Source organism: Malaclemys terrapin, chromosome 3, assembly GCF_027887155.1.
Source record: "Malaclemys terrapin pileata isolate rMalTer1 chromosome 3, rMalTer1.hap1, whole genome shotgun sequence".
NCBI classification, from domain to species: domain Eukaryota; kingdom Metazoa; phylum Chordata; order Testudines; family Emydidae; genus Malaclemys; species Malaclemys terrapin.
In genome coordinates this window covers 76055525-76067958 of record NC_071507.1, presented here as the reverse complement: position 1 = coordinate 76067958, position 12434 = coordinate 76055525, and the positions used below count along the sequence as shown (strand labels likewise).

The 12434-nt window shown below is 41.6% G+C and overlaps 1 protein-coding gene across 1 annotated transcript in view; it reads right to left on the bottom strand.

The window, feature by feature from the left end:
- ERO1B (endoplasmic reticulum oxidoreductase 1 beta) overlaps positions 1–7882 on the bottom strand; it is a 62870-nt gene extending 54988 nt beyond the window's left edge. The window contains exon 1 of the mRNA XM_054022680.1: positions 7584–7882. Within this exon, the coding sequence (XP_053878655.1) occupies positions 7584–7685 (102 nt within the window). The 5' untranslated portion in view covers positions 7686–7882. The remainder of the gene's footprint in view (positions 1–7583) is intronic.
- Between the last annotated feature and the right edge of the window lie 4552 nt (positions 7883–12434).

Sequence of the window (12434 nt, the reverse complement as noted above, 5' to 3'; positions counted from 1 at the left end):
GGAAAAGTATTAGAATAATAGACTGTTACATACCTTACAGTTTTAATAATAATATAAGAGCAGCCATAGTGGGTCAGACTAATAGTCCATCTAGCCCAGTATCCTGTCTCTGACAACAGACAGCGTCAGATGCTTCAGAGGGAATGAACGGAACAGGGCAATTTTGAATGATCCCTCCCGTGTTATCCAGTCCCAGCTTCCGGCATTTGAAGGTTTAGGGATGCCTGGAATATGCAGTTGCATCCCTGACCATCTTGAGTAATGGCTATGGATGGATCTATGCTTCATGAACTTATCTAATTCTTTTTTGAACCCAGTTATATTTTTGACCTTCACAATATCCCCCAGTTCCACAGACTGACTCTGCATTGTGTGAAGAAGTATCTCCTTATGTTTGTTTTAAACCTGCTACCTATTAATTTCATCAGGTGACCCCTGGTTCTTGTGTTATGTGAAGGGGTAAACAACATCTCCTTTTCAATTCCTCCACACCATTCATGATGTTAATAGACCTATATGCCATTACCCCTTAATCATCTCTTTTCTAAGCTCAACAGTCCCAGACGCTCTTCACACGGAAGCTGTTCTATACTCCTAATCATTTCTGTTGCCCTTCTCTGTACTTTTTCCAATTCTAATGTATCTTTTTGGGTGACCAGAATTGCAAGCAGCATTCAAGGTGTCGGCATACCATGGATTTATATAACAGCAATATCTATTCCTTTCATAATGGCTCCTAACATTGTTAGCTTTTTTGACTTATGCTGCATGTTGAGAAGATGTATTCAGAGAACTAACCATGATGATTCCAAGATCTCTTTTTTGCGTGATAACTAATTTAGACCCCATCATATTGTATCTGCATTTATCAACACTGAATTTCATCTGTCATTTTGTTTCCCAGTCTCCCTGTTTTGCGAGATCACTTTGTAACTCTCCACAGTCTGCTTTGGACTTAACTATCTTGAGTAATTTGGTATCATCTGCAAATTTTGCTACTTCACTGTTTACCCCCTTGAATATGTGGAACAGCCCTGGTCCCAGATCCTTGGGGCACCCTACTACTTACCACTCGACACTGTGAAACCTGACCATTTATTCCTACCCTTTGATTCCTATCTTTTAACCAGTTACTGATCCATGAGAGAATCTACCCTCTTCTCTCATGACTGCTTACTTTGCTTAAGAGCCTTTAGTGTGGGACCTTGTCAAAGGCTTTCTGAAAGCGCAAGCACACTATATCCACTGATCACCCTTCTTCACATGCTTGTTGACTCCATCAAATAACTTTAGTAGATTGGTGAGGCATGATTTCCCTTTACAAAAGCTATGTTGACTCTTCTCCAACACATCATGTTTTTGCATCTGATAATTATGCTCTTTACTATAGTTCAAACAATTTCCCTGGTACTTAAGTTAGGCTTACTAGCCTGTCACTGCCAGCATCACCTCTGGAGTCTTTCTTAAAAATAAGCATTATATTTGCTACCCTCCAGTCATCTGGTACAGAGGCTTATTTAAAGACACACATAGGATTTGATCCTGTAAATACTTATATGACTAATCCCACTGGTCGTTACTCAAGTAAGCCTAGCTACTCACATGAGTGTTTGCGGTATCAGTGCCTAAAATTACAATTTAAAACACAAAGCATTTTTAAATGCCTTTAATAAATTTAACCATACTTGTAGATCTTAGTCCATGGTCAGCTATAGAAATGGCAATAGAACAATGCTACACATTATTGTTTTTCATTAAAACCTACAGCTTGTGTTTTAGTCTTCCAAACACAAATTAAGAGTTATTCAGCAAGCAACAAAACACTGAAGATAAAAGATGGACCCTTCAGAAATGAGGAGAAAGATGACATCTGAGAAGTCCTGAGTCTAAAGATAAAACAATTTAAAAAAAAGAACTAACATAGATAAGAAACAATACAAACTCCAATTATCTGTTTTCAAAAGGGAGACAATGTTTTTATAAATAGCAAAAAAACTCTTTGCAAAGTGTATTTAAAATGAAACGCTGTTATAATTGTATTAAGATACTCTTTGAAGGTGTTTATATGGCCCATATTGTGCGTCAAGGCACAACACTGGAAGATGATAACCCTCGTTCATGATAAACCAGCAAAATAGATTAAGGGATTTCAAGCTACTCATTAAATTTACAGAGCGGTTCTACTAGTGTGGATTCCACACTCAGAGCTTTATCTTACTTCAAAGTACTCTATCATTCAGTAAATTAAATGTAACAGGTTTCTGCATCTTCTCTATTAGTGTTTGAATATTTGCATGGAAATAATTCTCTTTACTACATTGTCAGAAAAAGAATTGCATTTAAAAAGATCCTGTGTTAAAACATTATTAGAACAAACAACATTAAAAACCTATTACTTTTCACTATTCACGCTGGGTTGTTGGGGTATTTTTTGGGGGAGGGAGGGGTTGCATTTCATTGATCTTGGACAATGAAACTAGACTGGTTAGTTCACTTGATAAGTATAGGGCCAAATGCTGCCCTGGCATGAGTTATCACACCTCCAGTGAGTTTAAAGGAGTTGCATCAATTTATGCCACAACTGAATTTGGTCCATAGCATTTTTCTGCTTCTTATACAGTACTTTTACTTCTGATACTGTAAGGAATTTTTGTCTTTGGAGGAAGTGATTTAGACACTTAATTGAAATTTAACTAACAATTTAATGAAAACATTTCTAGTGCTAATAAATATGTAAAACTTTTTTTTAAAATAAGTCTATTTACAAAAATTACATCTACAACACCTCATTAAATATTCCACTTCTTACCTTGGAAAACACGGCAATGTTCAGTTTTATATATAAAACTGAGGAACATAAGGACCTAAGAACATAAGAATGGCCATACTGGGTCAGACCAAAGGTCCGTCCAGCCCAGTATCCTGTCTACCAACAGTGGCCAATGCCAGGTGCCCCAGAGGGAGTGAACCTAACAGGTAATGATCAAGTGATCTCTCTCCTGCCATCCATCTCCGCCCTCTGACAAACAGAGGCTAGGGACACCATTCCTTACCCATCCTGGCTAATAGCCATTAATGGACTTAACCTCCATGAATTTATCCAGTTCTCTTTTAAACCCTGTTATAGTCCTAGCCTTCACAACCTCCTCAGGCAAGGACTTCCACAGGTTGACTGTGCGCTGTGTGAAGAAGAGCTTCCTTTTATTTGTTTTAAACCTGCTGCCCATTAATTTCATTTAGTGGCCCCTAGTTCTTATATTATGGGAACAAGTAAATAACTTTTCCTTATTCACTTTCTCCACACCAGTTATGATTTTATATACCTCTATCATATCTCCCCTTAGGAAGGAGAAGAATGATAAACTTCTAGCTAACATAACAAGGCACTTAAATTATTAATGTTGATATTATTTTTTCAGTTACAACTGTTATGCACAATGCATACGTGTTATAGGAAGTGGAAAACAGACCAGCTAAATATAACCACAATGTATGCAATTCTCTCATCACTGTCTTACTAGCAACTATAAGATTCAAATTAATTACAAATTGAAAAATACTATTGTATTACTTTTAATTTTATTTGTATAAAATGGATCAAAAGTGACTACCCCACAATCTTGTTTCCAGGAAGTGTATTAAAATATTTTTTAAAGTGTCTATTACATATGCCATGTAACCGGTAAACTTAATCCTCTAACTTGTTTTCCAATATAAGTCAACCTTTTATAAAAATTATGCTTAAACAAGATTTAAGTGCTAAGTTATATGCATTTAAAATATGGAATTTATAGAAACATCTAAATTTGTTATCTTGTGAAACATACAAGTTCTGCATAGAATACATGAATGCAGTAACACTGTTAGCACATTTATACAGACAACCTTAAAAGGTGTGCTATCAGGTGGTTGTATTTTAATTGCTTAAACATATTTCCTCATTAGAAAACCAACTGGGATACCTTGTTTTGCTCCTCACAGTTTTACCACTTTGCTGCATACGCAAAATGAGAGACAGAAAACTAGTAGTCAAAACACTGTAAAGAACCAGGGGGTAATAGATATCTAGAATTTGAACTGCAGTTGAAATATTTTATTTCATGTTTAATATTTTATTACAAATATATAGGGCTGTCAAGCGATTAAAAAAATTAATCATGATTAATCACGCTGTTAAACAGTAACAGAATACCATTTGTTTAAATATTTGTGGATGTTTTCTACATTTTCAAATGTATTGATTTCAATTACAACACAGAATACAAAGTGTACAGTGCTCACTTTATATTTATTTTTATTACAAATATTTGCACTGTAAAAAACAAAAGAAATAGTATTTTTCAGTTCACCTAATACAAGTACTGTAGTGCAATCTCTTTATCATGAAAGGTTCAACTATGAATGGAGAATTATGTACAAAAAGAACCCTGCATTCAAAAATAAAACAATGTAAAACTTTAGAGCCTACAAGTCCTACTTCTTGATCAGCCAATTGTTCCCAGACAAACAAGTTTGTTTACATTTTCAGGAAATAATGCTACCTGCTTCTTGTTTACAATGTCACCTGAAAGCGAGAACAGGCGTTCGCATGGCATTGTTGTAGCCGGCGACACAAGATATTTACATGCCAGATGAACTAAAGATTCATATGTCCCTTCATGCTTCAACCACCATTCCAGAGGACATGCGTCCATGCTGATGATGGGTTCTGCTCAATAACGATCCAAAGCAGTGCGGACCAACGCATGTTCATTTTCATCATCTGAGACAGATGCCACCAGGAGATGGCTGATTTTCTTTTTTGGTGATTTGGGTTCTGTAGTTTCCACATCAGAGTGTTGCTCTTATAAGACTTATGAAAGCATGTTCCACACTTTGTCCCTCTCAGATTTTAGAAGGCACTTCAGATTCTTAAATCTTGGGTTGAGTGCTGTAGCTATCTTTAGAAATCTCACATTGGTGTCTTCTTATTTTGTCAAATTTGCAGTGAAAATGTTCCTAAAACGAACATGCGCAGGGTCATCATCAGAGACTGCTATAACATGAAACATATATGGCAGAATGCTGGTAAAACAGAGCAGGAGACATACAATTCTCCCCCAAGGACTTCAATCACAAATTTAATTAACGCATTATTTTTTTAACAAGCGTCATCAGCATGGAAGCATGTCCTCTGGAACAATGGCCGAAGCATGAAGAGGCATATGAATTTTTAGCGCTTCTGGCACGTAAATATCTTGCGACCCCAGCTACAACAGTGCCATGCAAATGCCTATTCTCACTTTCAGGTGACATTGTAATTAAGAAGTGGGCAGCATTATCTCCCATAAATGTAAACAAACTTGTTTCTCTTAGTGATTGGCTGAACGAGAAGTAGGACTGAGTGGACTTATAGGCTCTAAAGTTTTACATTGTTTCGTTTTTGAGTGCAGTTATATAACAAAAAACTACATTTGTAAGTTGCACTTTCATGATAAAGACATTGGACTACAATACTTGTATGAGGTGATCTGAAAAATATTTATCATTTTACAAAGCAAATATTTGTAATGCAAATAATATAAAGTGAGCACTGTACACTTTGTATTCTGTGTTGTAATTGAAATTAATATATTTGAAAATGTAGTAAACATCCAAAAATATTTAATAAATTTCAATTGGTATTCTATTGTTTAAAAGTGCAATTAATCGTGATTTTTAAAATCACAATTAATTTTTTTGAGTTAATCAAGAGTTAACTGTGATTAATCGACAGCCCTACAAATGTATAAACCTTGGTTTAAAAAAAACAATTGATAACCCTCCCAGTTTAAAGATTAAACATACAGCGAAACTTGCATTAAGGTTTGTTAATGACAGCATTAAGGACCACCAGCAAAAAACAAACACACAAAACAAAAAAACCCACCAATCCTGCTTTAAAGGCAATTTAATTTGGATATGGACGGATGTATCATTTAATGTATCCCATGAAATTTCCAACACATTTTCATAGATTCATGGAGTTTAATGTCAAAAGGAACCAGGAGATCATTTACTCTGACCTACTGTATATCACAGGCCATTACATTTCACCCAGTTACTCCTGTATTGAGCCCACTAACTCTTTTTTCACTAAAGCATAAAACTTTCAGAAAGGCATCCAGTGTTAACTGTAATTTGAGGACATCAAGAAGAATTCACCACTTCTCTAGGTAGCTTGTTTCAACGGTTAATCATTCTCACTTAAAAACGTGCACCTTATTTTCACTTTGAATTTGTCCGGCTTGAGTGATTTGTTTCACTTAAATAAAAGGTAACCTATACTGGGCAAGCAGCAAAGAGTCCTGTGGCACCTTATAGACTAACAGACGTATAGGAACATGAGCTTTCGTGGGTGAATACCCACTTCTTCGGATGCATGCAAGGACTCTTTGCTGCTTTTACAGATCCAGACTAACACGGCTACCCCTTTGATACTGAGCAAGTGATTATTGACAGTCCTTACTGTAGGGCAGGTTTCACAGTATGAAAACCTTTAAAATGTAAATATATATTTAAAACAACCAAAAGAGACAACAAGAATCTGCTTGCTCTGCGTGGATGTCAATGATTCCATAGGTTTTCCCTAGTCTCTTTGGCTAAAGCTTCACCTGCCCTCCCACATCACAGCTGCTACCTTAGATATGGCTGTTTCTGATAAATAAAAGTAAAAGACTCTCCACTTCCATAGTATTTTTGGCATATGACGCTCTCAGTTTTCCAAAACAATTCAAAAAGAATGGTAAGCATTACTATCTCCATCTGTACAAGGGGGTAACAGAGCTTAATTTATATGCACCATCACTAAAGAGCAGTCAAAGTAACAGGAGACCTGAGTTCTGTTCCGAGCTCTAACTCCCAGGTCCTTAAGTACTACCAATAGACCATACTATACCTACCACAGACTTCCTAAAGAAGTCAGAGGTTTGCTTAAAAATGAATGGCATGATACAACCCATATCTTGTGAAGCACTCTGGGATTGTTTAGAATGAAATGTGTACATATGTATATAGAGTACTGCTTCCTGAATTAAGCAACTACTCTATTTAATGTCTGAATCTTTGTATAAAAATATTATATCCCAGAACAGAGAACTTCTCTGTGCATTCATCTTTTCAAAATTTCATAGAATACCCCAATTATGCACCTCCTTGGCACGGTTACAAGTAAGCCACATTAAACATCTGCTCTGCTACTGTTAGCAAATGAAACCAAAATAGCTCCCCAATGAAACCTCAGCGCATCTCACTCAGCAAGAGGCAGCGGAAAGAGATATAAAGTAGATAATGCTTGGTCCTGCAAACTGCTGACAAGCTGCAGTCCCCCACTTCGGATCAGCAGAAGCAGAGGGCAGCCAGCAGCACCAAACGCAGAGTCCACGAAGCTCTTGGGATCCCTCAGGACAGAAAACGCTGCACACATGTGAGCCGTTATCCAGCGGCGGACTGGCCGAAGGAGGAAAGCCCGGAACTCCAGTCCTCCTCCTCCTCCAAGATCCGTCCCCCCAGCCCCCGACACAGGCAGCAGCCGCCGACCCCTCCCGCCGGGCCCCATCTCTCACCTGGGCCTCCACCGGACTCCAGATGCTGCCCAGCAGCAGGAGACTCACCGCCAGCCCCGTCCCCGCCGCTGTTCTTCGGGCGGCTCCGCGGGCGCTGCTCATGCTGCTCCCCCCTCGCTCCGCCACCCCGGGGGGCCCTCGCCCCGCTCCGCCGCGCGGCCAAGGGCTCGGCACCGGGCAGGGGATGGACTCGGGTGCACAGGGACCGGCTAACGCTGTCGGCGCTGCCTCTGCCGGGCACCTGTCAGGAGAGGGCGCCGCGCTCACCTCCGCCCGCCTCAGCCACGCTCCCGTGTGCGCTGCGCCGGCCCGGCCCCCAGCCGCCAACGGCCGCCGGCCGCGCAAAGCACTCTGGGAATTGGAGTCCAACCGGCCGCACTTCCCAGTCCGGTTTGGGGGCTGGGACTACAGGAGGCGGGGCCCCAGCGGCGGCCAATCAGAGATAACCACGCGCACCTCCAAAACAAGAGGTGGTGACTTAGTACCTGTCAGTGGGAGGGAGAGGAAGGCAGGGCTAGGGCTGCCCAGAGCCTCGTGTCCCCCTCCCCCTGCGCAAGGGGCTAGGGAGCGTCCGAGAAAACCTTCTGTGACTGTGACGTCGTCTGCACAGCTGGCTGGCCTCTAGTTCGCGCCTTGCGTGGCCTCTGAGCCCGGCGCACACATCTGGGGGGCAAGCGTGTCACTGGCTGATTCCCACGTCGCAGTCAGTGGGGTTCCTTCGTGCAGCCCCACAGGGAAATACTCATTTATTTTAAAGGTAGAAAATGTGATGGTAACCCCCCAAAATCAGTGGGGAGCTTGGGCAAACCTGGTGCCTGAAACCAGTTATAATTCCTAATTCACTGCTGCTGGGGTTTGGGCCGTTATTGCAAAATATAGGATTGTTTTTAAATAAAAATAGCCATATTTTGACAATTGCAGGAGGCCACTATGGTGATGGCAATACCATCTTGTACTGAGACCATGGCGTGGGTCTGAGGACCCCTGAGTTCTTTGTCCTTTCCTGAAAATGATTTGTTCCGTGACCTGAGACACTTCATTTAATCCTTCTCTGTCATCTGCAACATGGCTAGGGTTACCATATGTCCGGTTTTTCCCGGACATGTCCTGCTTTTCGGCAATCAAACCGCCGTCCGGGGGGAATTGCCGAAAAGCCAAACATGTCCGGGAAAATGCCGGCCGGGTACTTCCTCTCCCGTGGTTGCTCTGCTCCGCTCCTCCCCTCTCAGACTTTAAGAGCCGAGCTGCCCGAGCCAGCGCTACCGGCTTCGGGCAGCCCCCCCTGCCTCCGGACCCCGAGCCACGGGCCAGGCACTTCCCTTCCCGGGCTCCAGCTGAGCTGCTCCGGCGGCTCGGGGTCCGGAGGCGGGGGGGCTGCCCGAAGCTGGTAGCGCTGGCTCGGGCAGCTCGGCTCTTAAAGTCTGAGAGGGGAGGAGTGGAGCAGCTCAGCTGGAGCCCAGAAAGGGAAGTGCCTGGCCCGCGGCTCGGGGTCCGGAGGCAGGGGGGGCTGCCCGAAGCCGGTAGCGCTCGGGCAGCTCGGCTCTGTTTAAGGCCTCTCCCTTTGTAACTAAAGGAAATGTAGGAAGCTGGGGAACAAGCTTCAGTCCTGTCAGGTTACTCTCTTGAAAAAGTAGAGACGCTTTCAGACATGTCCATGTATTACAACGAACTGAAGTGCAAGTCCCTTTCCTGTCTGGCTTGTTTTTCAGAGGTCCAGCCATCATGGGAACTGCAACAGGAGCGATACCTGTACTGTTACTCTCTTCTTTTCCAACTGCCAAGGAGTTGGCACAGTAACAACCATTAGTCCCAGGCAATTAAGTATATAGCTGTAATTCATTGCCAATGTTTGCAAGAGCTCCTCTTTTTAATGTTCGAAAAGGAGGGTTATATGGATTTCAAGAGCAATGCTTGCTTCACATAGATGCTAGGCTCTGGTAGCTAAAAAAAAAACCTCTCCCACATTCATGAAAAAAGACTTTTTATTCCTTAGAGGTTCTTTACAGAACTACTGCGTTTTGTAAAAATCTGAGAATGGTTTCTTAGTTATATACAAGGTCCCAGTATGTGCTGTTTCACATTAGACCTAAATTATGTGCAGTGGTGCTAGAATTATGGTTCAGTTTTCAATCCCACTCCTAAACTTCCCCCACACCCCTCATGATCTTCCTAGTCCCACAGAATATCCCTTATAGGGATGATCTAAAGCTCATTGATGTCAGTGCGATCTTTAAAATTATTTCAATGGACTTTGGATCAGGCCAATATTATTTATTTTCATATTAATTCAAATTTGTTTTACATTACTCCCTGAAAAATTTAAATGTGCCACAGATTTTGGTATTGAAAACAACTGCATTGCTGAAGCTGTCCTGGGAAAAAGTTTTGACAGATAGGTAGGAGGCATTTGTGAAGGTCACACCAGTGAATACGTGGGAGGCAGGGTTTTTTGAGTTTTTTTTTTAGAGAGAGAGGATGCAGTTGCTTTTTTCTTCCTCTTTTAGGTAGCTTCAGTTGAGACCATTAATTTAGGGAACAGAGGGTTCAATACTTCATTCCCCACCTAAGGAAACCTTAACAGCAATTTCTGATCCCATCCCACTCCAGAATCTGCCACTACTTCCTACAGCAGAGGATCAGTATTTTTACTGAATGTTTCAGCTGAAATGATTAGTGGTAAAATAGTTAATGGTGACAATTACATTGCCATAATTAAACTTTAATGTCAACACTCCACTGTACTTAATGAAGACAGTTCACACTTCTTACAGAGCTCTTGTTTCAAGCTGTCTGCAAATTAAAGTGACATCACTGCATCAGTTTACATTGTGATCACATTATGAAAGTTTTCTTCACAACTTCTTAAATGAAGGCATACATTCAGGAACACTGTATGTATGGAACACTACGGTAACTCCTTGCTTAACATTGTAGTTATGTTCCTGAAAAATGCGACTTTAAGCGAAACGATGTTAAGTGAATCCAATTTCCCCATAAGAATTATTGTAAATGGGGGGGTTAGGTTCCAGGAAAATTTTTTTCACCAAACAAAAGACTATATTATATATATACACACACACAATATAAGTTTTAAACAAACAATTTAATACTGTACATAGCAATGATGACTGTGAAGCTTGGTTGAGGTGGTGGAGTCAGAGGGTGGAATATTTCCCAGGGAATGCCTTAGTGCTGACTGATGAACTAGCACTCAGCTGAGCTCTCAAGGGTTAACACATTGTTGTTAATGTAGCCTCACACTCTACAAAGCAGCACAAATGGAGGGAGTGGAAACAGCTTGGCTGACAGAGACACACACCCTGTGTGTGTGTGAGAGAGATGTGCTTTGCCCCTTTAAGTACGGTGACCACAATCTAAGTACATTGCCTTTTTAAGTAGATCAGCAAGTTGAGAAAGCAGCTGCTGCTAGCAAGCTCCCTCCGTCCTGAGCCCTGTCGTGCCACCCCTCACTCTATGGAGATGGGGTAAGCGGGGGCAGGAGCAGGGGGGAGGGGGACACCCTGACATTAGCACCCCTCTCCTGCCCTCCCCGCACAGCAAGCAGGAGGCTCCCAAGAGCAGCTCCAAGGCAGAGGGCAGTAGCAGCACATGGCAGTGGGGGGAAGGACAGCTGAACTGCCGGCAATTGATAGCCTGCTGGGGGGCTGCTGCACAGGAAATTTAGGGGAGCGGGGAGCTGATGGGGGGCTGCCGGTCCACCCTGGTTCCAAGCCCCCACCAGTCAGCTGCAACAGGCTGCTCTTTCTGCAAGCGGTGGACAAAGCAGGAGGCTGCCAAACAACATTAAAAGGGAGCATTGCGCAACTTTAAACGAGTATATTCTCTAATTGATCAGCAGCGTAACAACAAAACAACATTAACCTGGATGACTTTAAGTGAGGAGTTACAGTATGACAAACTTAAAGCTCGCAATTATGCAACCATTTCCACTGCCACATAATTGCATTATAGATAGGGCTGTTTATTTAATAGAAATTAGAGACAAAGTATTTATTGAGTCATTGTTGCTTATTCAGTTGTCACTGCAGATTATTCTACTTTATATACAGAGAGCTCTGTTTGCCTTTAACTCAGATTGGGCCTAATCCTGCTCACATTGAAAATCAATGGAAATGTTGCTTTTGACTTCATACCATAAGAACCACCATACTTGGTCAGACCAAGCATCCATCTAGCCCAGCATCTTGTCTGCTGACAGTGGCTGGTGCCAGATACTTCAGAGGGAATGAACAGAATAGGGCAATTGTTTAGTGAATCATACCCCACCATTGTCCAGTCCCAGCTTCTGGCAGTCAGAGTCTTAGGGACACCCAGTGCAGTGGGGTGTGTCCCTGACCATCTTGGCTATTAGCCATTGATGGACCTATCCTCTGTGAACTTTTATTCTTTTTTAACCCGGTTGTATTTTTGGCCTTCACAACATCCCCTGGCAATGAGTTCCACAAGTTGACTGTGTTGTGTGAAGAAATACTTCCTTTTTTGTTTTGTTTTAAACCTGCTACCTGTTAATTTCTTTTGGTGACCCCTGGTTCTTGTGTTATGTAAAGGGGTAAATAACACTTCCATATTCACTTTCTCCACGCTATTCATGATTTTGTAGACTTCTATCATATCCCCCCTTAGTATTCTCTTTTCCAAGATGAACAATCCCAGTCTTTTTAATCACTCCTCATAGGGAAGCTGTTCCATACCTTTACTCATTTTTGTTGCCATTCTCTCCATTTTTTCCAATTCTAATATATTTTGTTTGAGATGGAATGACCAGAATTGCATTCAATAATCAAGGTGTGGGCGTACCATGGATTTATATAGTGGCATTATGATATTTAC